Below are 17,909 nucleotides of genomic sequence, written 5' to 3'. Positions count from 1 at the left end.
CCGAAAAAGTTAAGAAAAAACCTTAAAAATTAATAATTTTTAAGAGAACCTCTAAATAAACTGCCTTTTAATTTGACGTTTATTTGATCTCTATCATATAACAGCTTTATCTTTTATATAAAGGGAAAAAATGTCAAATTAACATGACTATACATGGTGTTTCATTAATAATTGTCCATATAGTAACTGGAGGAACCTTAAATAAAATGTGGTTCCTTACTGAGTTACAGGGTGTTTTATCTAAAAATTTAAAAATTATTTTTGCTCACCATTTTAAAGCTATTCAACTTATCCTTTTCATACTTGGCACAAAGTGCGACTACTATACACCCTACTAAATTATGATAAACAAATGTTTCTAGCGACTACCAGAGGCGTACGACAGGGGATAGTGAATGGTTGACCCTTCTCAAATTCTACGCCACTGGAGGAATTACTATTCTAGTGCCATTTTTAGATTATCCAATACTTTCTACGTAAATAATATAGGTACTTCTCATTGGTAACCATAAAGTCATTAGTTTTCGAGATATTTGAAGTTAAATATGAAACGGCACAGTTATTTTGATTAATTTATGCTATGATTCATATGATTAAAATTTAAAAATTATTTGTATCCAGTACTTTAAAACTATTTGGCGTATCCTTATCATACTTAACAGAAAGTGTAAATACTGTATACCCTACTAAAATAAGATAAATAAACGTTTCTAGCTACTACCAGAGGCGTACGACAGGGGATAGTGGCTGGTTGACCCTTCCCAAATTCTACGCCACTGACGAAATTGCTATTTTAGTGTAATTTTTTGATTTTCTAATACTTTTTATGTAAATAATAGACGCTTCATTCGTAACGATAAAATGATTAGTTTTCGAGATATTTGAAATTAAAAATGAAGCGACACAATACATTAATCAAAATAACTGTGTCGTTTCATTTTTATCTTCAAAGATCTCGAAAACGAATGACTTTATCGTTATGAATGAAGAGTATATTATTTTCATAGAATATATTGGAGAATCCAATAATTGAACTAAAATAGAAATTCCGCCAGTGGCGTAGAAATTGGAAAGGATCAACCATTCACTTTCCCCCGTCGTACGCCTCTGGTAATAGACAGAAACGTTTGTTTAACATAATTTAGTACTTTGTATAGTACCTATAGTTCCTGCCAGGTATGAAAATGATACGTCTAATAGTTTTAAAATGCCGAGCAAAAATATTTTTTAAATTTTTAGATAAAACACCCTGTAACTCAGTAAGGAACCACATTTTATTTAAGTGTTTTAGGTTAAATCTTCATATTTTGTACTAAGGTTTCTCCAGTTACTATATGGACAATTATTAATGAAACACCCTGTATAAGATAAATATTAAAAATATTTTAAGCACATTCTGTCTTGTATTATACCTATAAATATTTATTTTTCTAGATTTGGCAAAGTATTTCAGTGCAGTCAAAGGCACTGATGCCGGCACTTGGTCTATTAAAGTAGCTACCCCCGCTCCAACAGCAGACGAACTAAAAGGATATACATATCTTAATCTGGTACTGACTGCTACTGAAGACGACATCGACGGCAAAGACACGGCAAGCCTTTTGGTCAAACTTCCTTCCCATGTACTGCAGTTTTCCAAAATTTTATATGAAGCTACTTACAATGAAGATAATACTGTAACCATGTCTGATAAGATTACGTTTACGACAAATGAAGATACAGTAGTAGATATAACCGTCGATACAAGTAAGTAAATTAACGTAGGTATTACAAAAATAATATTGTAACAATCAAACGAGCGATTCGTATTTATATACGACTTTATTAATTTATTTATACAAGTATTCTTTCTACCTATTTACAAAATCCGTTCCTATTTATAGCCCGGCCGTTATTTCTCGAAGATTCTGCCCATCTCTAGTTATTAGCTCGTCACGCCTACTTGAGGTACGTTCTCGAACATTCGATAGCGACATTCTTACATGTTTCGAGTTGTGTACAGTTATACGGGGGTCGGTCAAGAGTTCTCTTTCGTCACAGTATCATGAATACCTTCTTCCTCATTCCTTGAGTCCATCTCAGGGAGTGGTCACACTTTTGAATATTGTTAGATTGCTGTTTCAATTGGCTGCGATCCTGTGTCAAATGAACGACATCATGTCGGGATATTCCCACTAAAGTTCTCATTTGGTCATTGACTCATTGCGTTAGAGATCTTCCTCTTTATCTTCGACCTTTCATTCTGTCAACGGTTCCATGCTCGGCTCAACTACTTTACTTTACTTTATCGTGGTCAGATATGTCATTCATAGAATTTTGGCCCAGTATCGGGTTACATCGGTTCCATCTCTGTTGGCGAGCCACAAATCTTCGAGGGTACACCGATGAGGAGAGTCTCTCCAGAGAAGATGTTTCTCCACGATCACAGTCCACATCATCTTGGTCTTTTTTTACCCATTTTACCATCCTTTCGTTCTTATCTTATTTATAGTTTTCCACGTTTTTTAATCTAGGTACTGGCCGGTCCATTGAACCTGGGGAAGAGGAAAATAATCAGTTCATCCTGCACTGTTCCAAAGATGCTCTTCCTGGATTTTAGTCGCATTCGTGGTGTTCGAGCTTTGTATAGGGCATACCGCTCGTCCGCTATCTATTTAATTTCCTCTATGTGCTCTGCAACGCCTCTGCGTGTTGAGGATTCTGCAAAACCCGCTGCTTTATATATACTTGAGAACGGAGATCAACTAGTTGTTTGTGGCAGATCTGTCCCAAACGGGGCATGCATATTCAACAGTTGAGAAACACAGTGCCTGTGCCCTTGTTCTTAAGACGCCAGCTGTTCCTAGTTGTTACTTTCCCTCTTTTTTTATGCAATGTTGTCTGTAGGTGAGAGACGAGTCCAGAGTTACTCCAAGATATATATAGGTTGCTCTGTGTGTTCCAATGTATTACCACTCCACGCAATTTGGAGTTTTCACTTGACTTCTTTTGCGAAAAGGTGGAAGGCGCAGACTTGGGTTTTAGAGGGATTGGGTCTCAGGGAATTGTACAGATAGTACGCTGTCATTGTTTTTAATGCAGTTTAGAGTTCCTCTTCTAGTTCATCAAAACTATTTCCTTGAGCAGATACTGAAAGATCGTCAGCATATATGAAGTACTTGGTTTCAGTCGGCGTAGGTTGGTCGTTTGTATATATTGTTATGATCTGCTTTCTATTACTTTTATATTAATTAGTATTTATTTAATTAATTATTGAATTGACTCAAATCATACATAAAAAAATTAAGAGAAAGTCTCAGGGTGCCTTTTTGTCATAAAAAAAATAACTAAATTATCTTAGGTTATACTTATCCTTTCTCGTGGCTTCAGTGTCTCTTAGTTGATCCTTATCGGGATAAAATAGGAAAAGGGAATAAATAGAAAGACCATAAATAAGCACATACAAATACCTTTATTATCAAAAGCAATGCTCTGAAAGTCTATCAATTAAATCCTGTGGGCATAATTGTCCAAATGAAACTTTTACCATATAGTTAATCTAATTCAGACAAATATTTATCGCTTTGTTCCTTATACCATTAATAAAATAAAATAAACAAACAAATTTAGGTATTTGCAAAACTACTTATATACTTCCTATTAAATTTTTGAAATGTTGGAATCTTAATTCATATGCTTTTACACAAAAATTTTAACTTCTGATTATAAAGAACATCTATCACATAAGTTATTGACTGACCTTTTTGATTCACACACAATGATGTCTCCTCTTGACCCAAACAGCTCTTCCTTGTTGATTATGTTAGGCTACCAATCAAAGCCCTTTCTGTTCTCAGCATCAATCCAGCAGAATACCAGCAACTATTTCTCCAAAACACAAGCCAGGCCTCTTTTGACCAGTACTCGTTCAATAAACTCCAAAACTCTCTCCTCTCTTTCTCTCAATAATAATCTCCTGAGACCCAAGTATCTTTTTTACTTGGTGTCACAAATAATTTTCATAACTATAGTTCTTGTAACTTACTCTCTTGGACCTTACAGAATCAAAGAGGTTTTCCTTCTCAATTTGATTTGTCTCTCGTTCCACTTTTCAGCTACTCTCCACTATCAAACAACTACTAGTACTTGCTTCTGAAACTATCCGCAAAAACTTTCGACTGCCCTTCTCGGATGCCGGCCACACAATACCCTTTCTTTTTCAAACTGTCTCAACATTCAAACTTCTCTTTCCCCATTCCAAATTGCCAAGCCAATCAGAAACATTTCTCTTTCCACATTCCTCTTTTTCATTCGAAAAACCCAGGCATTCTTTCAAACAATACTTCTACTCATCCTAATCACTTTCCGGAAATTATACAAATATTCTTGTGCTTAAACAAAAAGCCTTAAAATTCCAAATCTCTCTACCTTTATTTTTCTAAAAACTAATAATTACAGCAACCTGTGGATTTTATCTTTCCCGTAACAAACAATCTTTTTAAATTATAATCCGAAATAAATTGTCTTTTCACTTCACTTTATTTACAAATGTCTTAAGTCTTCAGGGAAAACTCATTAAGGAGAAACCCACTACGTAAATGCTACCTTCTACTAAATAGTTACAAATCAATATACAGGGTGTATCAAATTTATGTGCCAGCGTTATAATTAAAAATTTAAAATTTTTACTCTATCTTTGATTGATAAAGTGATACATAATAATATAATGAAGAGCATTGGTGCTAAAACACTTCCCTGTTAGAGGCCGTTCTTTTGAACTCTCCACCTAATTAATTTGCCCTCCAGCATAATGAAAAAACGTCTGTATTATAGTAAAAGATGGTGGTCATTGAAAGTGTCGTATAATTTGCGGAGCCTTAGTGTGTCATAGGCTGCTATCAAATCTACGAAAACACCACCTGTTATAAGCTTTCTTTAAAGCCCTCTTCAATGTGTTTTATTAGTGCGATGACTTGACCGGTGCAAGATTTGCCGGGTCTGAATCTTCCTTGTTGTGAAATGTGGTGCTTGTCGACATTTTTTTCTATTCTGGAGAAGATAAGTCTCCCGTATAGTTTGAAAAAGTGACACAACAGCGAAATAGTTCTGTAGCTACTGGAATTTTCTGGGTCCTTTCCTGGTTTTAACTATTCTTTTACTTTAGATTTTCTCCATGATTTTGGAATTTCCCGGTCTTTGCAGCACGTGTTATAAAGTTGCAAGGTCCAGTTTTTTGCTCCTTGACCTAGATGCTTTATTTATTCACTGCATATATCATCCACACCTTAACAGCTTAGTGCAGTCATTGAAGGTGGATATGAGCTATTACCTCCGATTTCGTTGAACCTCCATCGATTTGCATCAGAATTGGTGAGTGGTTAGAGGATATCTCAAGGAACAAAGGTGACCAAAGGTGCCAACTTGCGCTTTTACCCTGGGGGTGGACGCCACCCCTCCTCGGGGGTGAAAATTATTTTATTAAAAGTAACCCCACAATTCGATAGAGGGACAAATTATAAGCAAAATTTGTTGTAAGTATAAAGTTATTAAAATAAATCAAAACTTTTTGAGTTATTAAAGATCAAAGATTTTAATTTTTCGTGAGAAAAATGCATGTTTTTAACCGATTTTTCATAAATAACTCAAAAACTATAAGTTTTTACAAAAAAGTTATTATTATCAAAATTAGTGTTAACTAAAAGTAAGTTATAGGTAATTGAATGTATATTTCTTTCGTCGAGTACCCAAATCTAAGTATTCAAAATACCGGCAAAATGATGCATTTTATAACATAAACTTATCAAACATTTGTCAAAGTTCATAGAAATATCTATCAAATAAGCCCTCGAACAAGTTGGTAGCATTAAAATTTATGCACCAAAAATGTTTCTTGTCAAAATGTATCTTTTAAAAATTTTTCCAAAAAATGTTATTGTTTTTTTGTAAATAACTCCGTTAATTTTTAAGATATCAGGTTCACCTAAAAACTAGTTAAAAGTTGGTTCTAAGAGCTATTAAAAACTGTTGAAATTAGTCTTTTAAACCTTTCACTTTTTTAACAATAAAAGGTTAAATGGCCCCGGTTACATGGTTTTCGCAGCAAAATTGAAATTTTAAACGTTTCTACCTCGGTTATTTTTTACTCTCTACGGAAATAATAAAATGGGTAAAGTATTTGGAACAGAAAAAACTAAAATTTAGTTATATATAATTTTTTACGTATATTGAGTATTTTTGGAGTTATTATCAAAAGAAAATGGAAAGTACGATAATTTTAAAAATTCTGATTTTTTTTTAAATTGTATTTTTTTTTTCAAAAATATGCATTTTAAACCGGTGAACATTGTTGAAATCATTAACTATGTTAACCTAAAGAAATTCTTGTGAGGATTACTACAAATTTTAATGTTTGTGGAAATGGCGTATGTTTTATTTTTCACTTTTTCCTAAAAAAATCGAGAGGGTTCTCTTATTTTCATCATAACTTGCTTAATTTTGATGCTATTACTTCAGCCTTCTACTGGAGCTCATTTGATAGGTATATACTCCGAAGTAGTTTGACAAGTGCTTAACAAGTATATTCTATAAAATGCATCGTTTTCCCGTTATGTAAGCTTGAATAGTTAGATTTGAGTACTCGTCGAAAAAAATATACATTCAATTACCCATAACTCACTTTAAAATAACATTAGTTTAGTTCTTTAAGTGGGGATTATATTAAATTTTTTATTATCTTTAATTTTAGTATTCTTTTTCTCATGATCATCTTTCAGTGCGTCACAGTTTTTCGATTTCTCTCTAACGCATTAAATTGTATGTGACAGAAAAAAAGGCACGTCTGTGAATACTTTGGTAATTATTCTAGTTTGGTGATTATTCTAGTTGTCGATAGATGGCGCCATAATCAAAAAAGAATTATTTATTAAATAAAATAATACTATTATCAATATAATCTGTACAATTTATAAGACTATACAAATGAAAGAAAATACCATTTTATAAATGCAATAGACACAATTGATTTGGTTTTATTCCAAATTGAAAATAAAATTTGACAACTGTCAGATTTAACTAAAATGCCACGTTAGAATAAATGTCATAAATGTGTATTATCACGGACTTACCTTTTTTTCTATAATTTGTGACGCACTGAAAAATGTTCATGAAAAGGAGAATAATAATAGTTTTTTTACAAAAGCTTATAGTTTTTGAATAATACGTAAAAACAGCTTTAAAATATGCATTTTTTTAAGAAAAAATAAAATTTTTGGTATTTTAATACTCAAAATTTTTTTGAGTATTTTAATAAATCAAAAAGTATTGATTTATGTTAATAACTTTATATAACAAATTTTGCTTAGAAGTTGCCCCTCTATCGATTTCTGGTATTTTTTATTAAAAAAATTTAACCCACGAGAAGGGGTGGCATCCACCCCCAAGGTAAAAGCGCAAGTTGGTATCATGTCACCTTTGTTCCTTGAAGTATCTTCTAAGTACGCACCAATTTTCATGAAAATCGATGAAAGTTGAACGAAATCGGAGGTGAAAACCTTCAGTGACTCCACTAGCTCAAAGGTATTCTGCTCTAACAACGAAGTCGCTAATACTCCAATTACACATGTTTCAATTAATTTGTGTTAACATTGTGTTTTTTAGATTATGAGAAATATTTCGTCGTAAGTCAGGAGGACAAGAGCTATATAATAAAATCCACAACTACACCGCTACCGGATGAGATTCTCTCCAAGCAGACAGAAATTGCAGTCATCATAACAGCAAAAGATGGCTACCAGAATACCCAGCAAGCAGTTGTCAAGATCACCCTGCCAGAAATTAACAATGAAAAGGCGCCGAAGTTTACCAAATCCTATTATAAATCTGAATACAAGCAAAACCAAACAGATAATTACTTGGACTTCACGGATCCTTTAACTTTTGATAACGTGGATGATCCATCGAAAGTTAAAATTAGTCTAGATGGTAAGTTAATTTGAGATTTGGATTTATTTTATAACGCAGGTATTCAATATTACTGTTGCAAAACTGTCTTTTCTATGATCTTTTTGGCACTAATGTTTAGTTTTAGTATTTTTAATAACTTACTTCTAAACAAATGAAAAACACTGAATTTATATCTTTTATTTTACAAACTACGATATCTAATTTATTTATTTCACCAAATCTAATAATTTATCTAATTACAAATTCAAAAAATATACCGCGTCCGCTACTTATCAAAGTACACCAACGGTTTCAAATTCACAACCAAACTTACAAATTCCAAAAACCCCTATTTATACATTATTACAATGTTCCAGAATAAGAAAGATTATTACGGAAGAATTCATACTATTCTAGAATAACAATCGAAGGGTTATTTACATACATATCAAATAAGCATTTTCTAGAATGAAAAAGAAATATCAAGGTGTGTACCTGTTAAAAAGTTGCCCCTTCTAAAAGCATTCACAAAAAAATAAATCAAATTCAGCAAACAAGCCAGGAGCTGAAAACAGTCGGGTGACATTACTTCTTTACTAGAACGCAGAGAAAAGAAATAAGCCAATTATCAGAAACCAACAAAATAGATGTCGATACCTGGACCTCCTCTCTCTCCTATGGCGCTACCGCCCAAATCGGGTCCTGGACTTCCCCAACATCCGCTTTCAAGTATCTCTGTCCCTTGCTGCTCTCCTCGAGTTGTCCACCCTCAATATCTCAACCTGAACCTCCTATCTCGCTCAATTGTTTGAGACAGGCGAAGACCAGACCTTACCAGAAACTCCTGAGATAACAACCGAAAATGACATCGTCACAACGGAGGAAATTACTAAAGCATTAGAAAAACTGAAAAACAGTAAATCGTCAGGACCGGACAGGATCCCAAACGAAATGCTGAAATACGGTGGAAACACATTAATTGAACAACTAAGGATACTTGTACAAAAAATTGTTTCGGGATATAGAATACCTGGCGCACTACCACAACGATCTTAATGTTTAAAAAGGGTGCTAAAACGGTACCCGAAAACTATAAAGGAATAAACCCACTCAGTACCGCTCTGAAATTGACCACAAACTCATAACCACCAAAATCACTAACGAAATAGATCTAGCAGATGAACAACAAGGCTTTAGATCCTGACGATCCTGTAACGATGTAGTTTTTGTCGTCAGGCAAGTCATGGAAAAATCACTAGAATACGTCCCTGTTTACTGTTGCTTCAAAGATCTACAAAAGGCATTCGACCTTGGAGAGCTAAATCACGTAATTCACCTGTTATATAAACGAAACATACCGTCAGATGTTATCAAAACGATCTTAAACATATACAACAGGAATAACATACAGGCCAGAATTAATAACAAACTAACACAGCCGATACCAGTTGAAAGAGGAGACTCATTGAGCCCGTTGTTGTTTAACCTTATCATGGATGAAATGATTCATAAAGTCAAAAACCTGAGTATTAGGTACAGAATCACCATCATCATTTGGCTCTACAACTCTATGTGAGTCTTGGCCGCGTTTACTATTTCCCTCCATTGTTGTCGGTCCTGAGGTATTGGGTATCCTTAGGTACAGTCGAACCTGCTTATTAGAATATCGGTTATAGGAATATCCCGGTTTAAGGAATAGAAATTTGAGGTCCCGAAACGTTTCTACTAGCCACCAATGATCGGTTATTAGAATATCCCGTTTATAGGAATACTTTTGCTTGGCACGAAGACTATTCCAATAAGCGGGTTCGACTGTATTAGGTACAGAATGGATGAAGAAGATTATCTCTATAATATGCTATGCAGATGATGCCATACTTACTGCAGAGAGTGAAGATGACCTTCAAAGACTTTTATATCAATTTAATATAACAGCAAGGATGTTCAACATAATAATAGCACCAAATAAAACAACAAGTAGAATAGAATAGAATATTCAAACATTTTGAACAGTCAAAAGAAAAACATAATATAAATAACAAATAACAACTACAATTTACTAAAATTAGATAAATCGTCAACAATGTACAGTATAAGATATAAAATCCAAGACAAAAACAATTTATTGCAAAACATATATAAATTGCAAATTGAACATACAACAAATAAAATAAAATAGGTACAACATAAGGAACTGACAAGTTTATGCTACTGCGCATGGAACCCAATTTTCTTAGTTATTCATTAAGAAATTCTTCTATTGAATAATATGGTCTTTTGGATAGATAGGCTTTTGTCATTTTTCGGAACTTAGGGAAAGATGTTGCAGATTTAAGTTGTAACGGAAGATGATTGTACAGTTTCTTTGCGGAATATAATATAGATTTCTTTACTAACTCAGTGGATGGAATCGGTAAATAAATATCAAAGATTGAATTTCTGGTGGAGTAAAGATGATTGGGCCTTGATGGAAAGACATGAAGGTGTTTACGAATTAAACAAACCGTTTCTAGAATATATAAAGATGGAAGTGTTAAAATTTCGTGATCTCTGCAGTAACTTCTGCAATGTGTAGATCTTCTGAGGCCAAACAAATATCTTATTGCTCTTTTTTGCAATCTAAAAATGACATCAAATTGAGCAGCTGTACTAGAACCCCAAAAAGGGAGACCATATCGAAGATGAGACTCGAACAACGACAAATATGTTATTTTAGAAGATGCTAAATTGAGTTCCCTTGAGACAGATCGTATTGCATAGCAAGCTGAGGCGAGTTTCTTACTTAACGAATCGATATGAAGGGACCATTTGAGGTTGCTGTCTAAAAAAATACCAAGAAATTTTACAGAATCAACGGTACTGATCTGGCTGTTATGAAGTGGCAAAGGTTGAAGAGCTCCTTTATAGGATAATGCTACTGTTTTATTTACGTTAAAAGAGAGTAAATTAGAGTCAGACCAGGTCTTTATCGTCAGTAGATCCGAAGTTATAGTTTCATGAAGAGATGCAATAGTTGAGTTGCTCCAAGTGATACTGGTATCATCAGCAAAAAGAAAAATTTTCCCATTGATTTTTAAATTAGTAATGTCATTTATAAAGATAAGGAACAGTATAGGACCCAATACTGAACCTTGTGGTACTCCACAGACGATGTTTTTGAGACTAGAGTCAGTATCATTTGCTCTAACTAGTTGTTTCCGATTATTCAAGTAGGATTGGAACCAATTCAAAGAAATACCTCGAATTCCATAGAAATTTAGTTTTGTAATCAAGATGTCGTGATTTACACAATCAAAAGCTTTGGCATAGTCGCAGAAAACAGTGGCAGTATAAAGATTATTGTTTAGTGCTTGGTAAACCTCATGTAGTACAGAAAACATGGCATCAGTGGTACATTTATTTGTTAAAAAGCCGAACTGATTTTGTGATAAAATGTTGTTATCAACGATAAAGGACATAAGTCGAGTTTTAATGAGTCTCTCAATAATTTTGGAGAGTACCGGTAGTAAGGCAATAGGTCTATAGTTGCAGGCATCAGATTCTTCGCCACCCTTATGAAGAGGAATAATAATGGCTGTCTTTAGGCACTCTGGAAATTTACCTTTTTCGAAGGAATCATTAATTAGTGAGAGGAGGATTTCCAACACATTTTCTGTGAGATTAGAGAAAATTTTTATAGATAGTCCATCAGTACTACAGGATGATTTGCTTTTGATACAATTGATTGTTTGGATAAGTTCAGAGTTATCGACTGGTCGTAAAAAGAATGAATTCGAGACCTGTCTTGAATTAGGAAGATAGGAAATAGGATCTTGTTGCGGCAAAATTGTTGATGTTATATTTTTACTCACATTAACGAAGTAGTCGTTTAGACTTTCAGGATTTGGAAGGGAAAATGATTGAGCTGTGTGAGTTTTATTTCGAAGATCGTTTATTATAGACCAAGTCTCTTTTGCAACACTTTTAGAGCTTCCCAGACGATTTTGATAATAGGCTTTTTTAGCTGACCTGACAAGTTTTAGATATGTTGTCCTGTACTTTATGATATATTCAGTGACAGCAACATTGGTAGTAAATTTCTTGATGTATAGTAGTGAACGCATATTCTTAGCTGATATGCGAATACCTTTCGTAACCCAAGGTTTCCGATGTTTTGGCTTAATAGAAATTAAAGGAAATGCCTTATTGAAGATGTGGAGAAGCTTATCTAGAAAAACACTGAAATTATAGTCCACGTCTATAGAAGGAAATTGCCACTCAGAAGTTAAGCATAAATTTTGGAATTTACGAAAATTCCGGGCGGAAAAAATCCTACCTAAACGTCGGGTTTTTGAGGAGGGTTTGCTGAAGATGTTAAACTTCGTATACACTGCTTCATGATCAGATAGTCCCGCATTAATAACTGTAGAGCAGACATCAAGGGGTGAGAAATCTGAGACAATATAATCGATTATGGTAGATGTAGTTTTTGTAATCCTTGTAGGAGAATCAACGTGCATTGAGAGACCATACGATTCAAATATGTTTGCCAGGGACACTTGGGTAGCACTAGCAGCAGCATAATTAATGTTAAAATCACCGCATAGAATTTTTCTGCTTTTATGAGGCAGGTCATCTAACAAATTTAGCAGGTTCTGAAAAAATAGTTCCACGGTAGAATCAGGTGATCTATAAATGCAAATAATGTAAAGATTAAGATTTTTATTATAAACTAAGGAAAACTCAAAGAAGGATTCACTTAACAAAAAGTCATATTTTGTTACCAGAGAAGTAGGTATAGTAATCTCTAAAGATCCAATAAGATGCAAGCTAGAAGTGGACAGCAAAATAATCCAGCAAGAAAGAAGTATCAGCTACCTGGGAGTACTAATGCACAGTTATGGAGATAAAGAAGCGAAATTTGCCCAACAATTAAACAAAGCCAACAGAATAGCAGGATGTCTTAAACACAATATCTGGCGAAACACTCATCTACGGACAGAAACAAAGGCTAAGATTTATAGGACAGTAGTTAGGCCAAGTATGACTTACACTGCGGAAATAAGACCTGGCACCACAAGAACAAAAAGACTAATGAAAACGTGTGAAATGAAAATTATCCGAGATATCAAAGTAAAATCATTATGGGACAGACAACGTAGCAAAGCTGTAATATAGAGAACATAAATGACTGGACACTGAAAAGAAAAAAGAATGGTATACTCGTAGCCATATTAGCAGAATGGGAGAAGGAAGAGTGGTACAGATAGCACGAGACAGATCACCAAACGGCCGAAGGAGTGTAATAAGGCCAATGAAGAGATGGAGTGACAACTTGGATATCAGACGAGGAAGCATCCTAAGATGCAACAGGTGCGAGCCTATTAAGGAAGCAGGAAGGAGAAAAAGAAGACAATACTTCATAATTATAAATGATTCAGGGACTTTCATAAGCATTTATAACAATAGAGCGTTTCACGTTAGGAACGTTGCTTAGATAGGACAATGTATTTCTTACGGACGTTAGAAGAGCGCCGATGCCACGCCGTCTGATTAGAATTAATCGTATATCGGCAGTCTACTAGCAACACGTGCCTGAGAGTTTTGGCAACACTGATTTGCATCAGCCAAACATTTCGTTCTTAACGTGAAATAAAGAATAAAGTATAGGTTATTTATATTTGGAGATATATTGGTAGTTATATTTGGAGAATGTACTTTACGTCGTTTTAAATATGTCTGTCTCATTTTCTGCCGTTGTATGTGCATACCCATCTTAAATCCTTTCTATACAGTATTATAATCTGATAAATATTTTCTAGCATACAGTGACAATTTTGAAATAGTTTATGATAAAAGTCAAAAGAAATGGCGAGTGCATATAAAAGATCCGTTAACATCTAAGGACTTCGATTCTTGGACAGAAATACTTGTGATAATGGAAGCTACAGAATCAGGAGTCACTAAAACAGGAAAATCTGTATTGGTAATAGACCTTACAACTGACGTCGGTCCTCAGTTCGTTGAATTGTATTATTCAGCTGAATATAAACAAAATGACACGAAATATATAGATTTTCATACAGCTCTTGCTTTTGAAAAAGAGGTTGATCCAAAAAATTTACAAATAACACTTGATAGTAAGTCTTGGAAATCAAAATAGTAACAAGATACACTGATAACTCACAGAACAACACTTCTTCGTGTGACTCATCATTTAAGAACATTGGCGATCATGGATTACGGCCCATTTTATTCTCTCAATTCTGAATTGAAATCTGAAGAGTTCTGTTGTTGTTTTTCCACTACACTAGTTTAAATTTTTGAACCTACACGTGCATCTTTTTTCTGTGGCGTCCGTAATTGTCTAGGCTTAAACTTCATATAAAAAGGAAGAGAGTACGTAGCATCTCTATATTGTAGTTCTAATTTCCATTCCCAATTGTTCATTACTTAATATTGTTTTCATCTTATTGAAAGAGCTTCTGGTCATCTCAATACGTCGCTTTATTTCAGGGCTGCGGTCCCATTATTCATTTAGCCCATATCCCAAGTAATTTCATTTGGATACTTCCTCTAAAGGTTTTTCTTTCACCTAGATTGTTCCGTCTTTAATCTTGTTCTTACTGACAGTCATGATTTTTGTTTTTTTTTCTGTGTTTAGAGCCATTCCAACTTCTCGCATTACTGCTTTGTACGAACAACCAAAATTTGGAACCCTTCTCTGCTGTCCGCAAGCAGTATTGTATCGTCTACATAACTGAGATTATCCACTAGTAATTGATCCACTAGTTAATTGATATTCCTTCATTGATGTCTTCTAGTGCATACATCCTTGACTTCTCTTCTCATAGGTATCTCTTTAGATTTTTGTTAGTCTACTGGTATTATTAATACGTATTATGGCTTTCTGATATCGGTATAAATTTGTAATGATTCTTACTTAAATATTGATCATCTATTTCTGTGTGTCGTAATAGGTTTGCAAGCCTTATGTGTTGTATTTTGTCGAAGGCTTTCTCAAAGTCTACTAGACATATGAATATCTATTGTGATATCTATAGTGGTCTTAAGATTCTATAGGTATTTCATCTGGTGCCATGGCATTATCATTTTTTATACGTTTTAGCTCTTTTCAACTATTTCATCATCATCATCAATGGCGTTACAACTCTTCGTGAGTCTTTGCCGCGTTTACTATTGCCTTCCAGGTTTGACGGTCCTGTGCCACCAATTCCCATTGTCTCACTCCCATTTTCCTTAGATCTTCTTTGACTGCATCTTTCCACCTTTTTCTAGGCCGTCCTACAGACCTTCTTCCATCTGACCTTTCCCAGAACACATTGTTTCTAAGGCGATTGTCGTTACTGCGTATCACATGCTCTGCCCATCTGAGTCTATTTGCCTTTATATATCTGACTAGATTTTTCTTTCTGAATACAGACTAACTCGTTATTGTATCTGCGCCTCCATCCTTTTGTCACGCTGTCTCTGCAAGGGTCATATATCATTCGAAAGATTTTACGTCCTCACACCAGCAATTTAGCTACTTCTCTTTTTGTTTGCGTCCATGTTTCGCTTTCATACGCGACTGCTGGTCGTATTATGGTCTTATATATCTGGATTTTTGCACCTCGTGAAAGAAGTTTTGACTTCATTAAACGTTGCATTGCAAAATAGATCTGTTTCCTGCCATTATTCGCGTTTCAACTTCTCGCTGTATTCAATTATTTCCCCTTTGGTAATTGTAAGTCCATCCTCTTGGTTCTATTGTCTGAATTCTTTCGTCATCTTCAAATAGCTCATTTATATATTCTTCCCATCTATATATTGTCTCTGCACTTCCAGAACACTTTCAGAACTCCAGAACAACACTAACTTCATTGAAATTATATTTAAATCTTTAACATTTTATTGCTTTTCTAGCTTACACCAACAATTTCGCAGTGACTTATGATACAGCTCAAAAGGAATGGCGCATACAAATAAAATCTCCCCTGAGCTCTAAAGATTTTGAGTCTTTATCAGAAATCGTTTTGACTATGGAAGCGACTCAGTCAGGAGTCAATAAAACAGGAAAAGCTGTATTGGTAATAGAACTTATAACTGAAACTGGTCCTGAGTTTTCCAAATTGTACTATGCGTCTGAATACAAACAATACCAAAAAGACTATATCGATTTTAAAGAAGATGTTACTTTTACCGAAAATATTGATCCAAACAATTTAAAGATAACAATTGATTGTAAGTTTGGCAAATCAAAATAGCAACAATCTACACTGACAGTCTACAGAACAACACTAAAATATCTATTCATCATGATCTACATTTAGATTTTTATAATGTTATATCTTTTCCAGCTTACACGGATAATTTTGCAGTGGTTTACGATACTGCTCAAACAAAATGGCGGATAGAAATTAAATTGCCTCTAAATTCTCAAGATTTCGAGTCTTTATCAGAAATTGTTCTTACTATGGAAGCTACAGAAATAGGCGTCACCAAAACAGGAAAATCTGTATTGGTTATCGAACTCACAACAGACGCAACAGAAGTGGGACCACAATTTAATGAATTATTTTATCAATGCGAATATAAACAAGGCCAAATTGATTATTTAGACTTTGGAACAGATATTGGTTTTACCGAAAATATTGATCCAAAAAATTTAAAAATAATTCTAAACTGTAAGTTGTCTATTCAATCAAACTAACAAGATTTATGCTGACACTCTACAGAACAACACTATATTTATATTAGAATCTTCGATAAGATCTTTAAAATCATGTTAATTTTTTAGCTTATACTGACAATTTCGCGGTAACTTATGATAAAGATGAAAAGAAATGGCGTATACAAATAACAGTCCCCCTGGATTCTAACGTTTTTGACTCTTTATCAGAAATCATACTGACCATGGAAGCTATAGAAACGGGCGTTACTAAATCAGGAAAAGCTATGTTGGTTATCGAACTCAAAACAGATGCAAGAGAAGTGGGGCCACAATTTAAGGACTTATACTACCAATCCGAATATAAACAAGGCAAAACTGATTATATAGATTTTAAAACAGATGTTGCTTTTGAAGAAGACATTGATCCAAAGAATATAAAAATATCAATGGACTGTAAGTGGTCGACCAGAGCAAAATATCAACAATTTACACTGACACTCTACAGATCCACATTACATTGATATAATCTTCCATAAGATCTTTGACATTTTGTTCATTTTTAGCTTATACGGACAATTTTGCAATAGTTTATGATACAGCTCAAAACAAATGGCGCATTCAAATAAACTCCCCTCTGAGTTCTAAAGATTTTGAATCTCTATCAGAAATCGTCCTAACAATGGAAGCTACAGAATCAGGGGTCACCAAAACTGGAAAATCTGTGTTGATTATCGAACTCAAAACTGATGCTACAGAAGTGGGTCCACAATTTAAGGACTTATATTATGAAGCTGAGTACAAACAAGGCCAAACTGATTATATAGATTTTAAATCACCTGTGGCATTTAAAGCAGACAATGATCCAAATAATCTAAAAATATCAATAGATTGTAAGTGGTCAATTAGAGCAAAATATCAACAATTAACACTGACACTCTACAGATCAACAATATACTAATATAATCTTCCATCAGATCTTTGATATTTTGTTAAATTTTTAGCTTATACTAATAACTTCGCAGTAACTTATGATGCAACTAACAAGAAATGGCGAATACAAATAAAATCTCCCCTGACTTCTAAAGATTTCGAGTCTTTATCAGAAATCGTTATAACTATGGAAGCTACCGAATCAGGAGTTACCAAAACAGGAAAATCTGTCTTAGTTATCGAACTCAAAACAGACGCAACAGAAGTGGGGCCACAATTTAAGGACTTATATTATGAAGCTGAATATAAAGAAGGCCAAACTGATTATATCGATTTTAAATCAGCTGTGGCATTTAGAGAAGACAATGATCCAAATAATCTAAAAATATCAATAGATTGTAAGTGG

The 17,909-nt window shown here is 34.0% G+C and overlaps 1 protein-coding gene across 44 annotated transcripts in view; it reads left to right on the top strand.

The window, feature by feature from the left end:
• LOC114349448 (uncharacterized) overlaps positions 1 to 17,909 on the top strand; it is a 140,671-nt gene that overhangs the window by 29,582 nt on the left and 93,180 nt on the right. For 35 of the 44 annotated variants that reach the window (XM_050646325.1, XM_050646322.1, XM_050646317.1 and 32 more), the window contains exons 7-14: positions 1,435 to 1,746; positions 7,636 to 7,959; positions 13,722 to 14,039; positions 15,826 to 16,143; positions 16,260 to 16,586; positions 16,700 to 17,026; positions 17,137 to 17,463; positions 17,575 to 17,901. In XM_050646325.1, the coding sequence (XP_050502282.1) occupies positions 1,435 to 1,746; positions 7,636 to 7,959; positions 13,722 to 14,039; positions 15,826 to 16,143; positions 16,260 to 16,586; positions 16,700 to 17,026; positions 17,137 to 17,463; positions 17,575 to 17,901 (2,580 nt within the window). The remainder of the gene's footprint in view (positions 1 to 1,434; positions 1,747 to 7,635; positions 7,960 to 13,721; positions 14,040 to 15,825; positions 16,144 to 16,259; positions 16,587 to 16,699; positions 17,027 to 17,136; positions 17,464 to 17,574; positions 17,902 to 17,909) is intronic. The other 9 variants (XM_050646328.1, XM_050646327.1, XM_050646324.1 and 6 more) reach the window with 7 other exon arrangements.

Source organism: Diabrotica virgifera, chromosome 3 (assembly GCF_917563875.1).
Source record: "Diabrotica virgifera virgifera chromosome 3, PGI_DIABVI_V3a".
Classification (NCBI taxonomy): Eukaryota; Metazoa; Arthropoda; class Insecta; order Coleoptera; family Chrysomelidae; genus Diabrotica; species Diabrotica virgifera.
The sequence above is the reverse complement of the archived record's forward strand: the minus strand, read 5'-3'. Positions and strand labels throughout refer to the sequence as shown.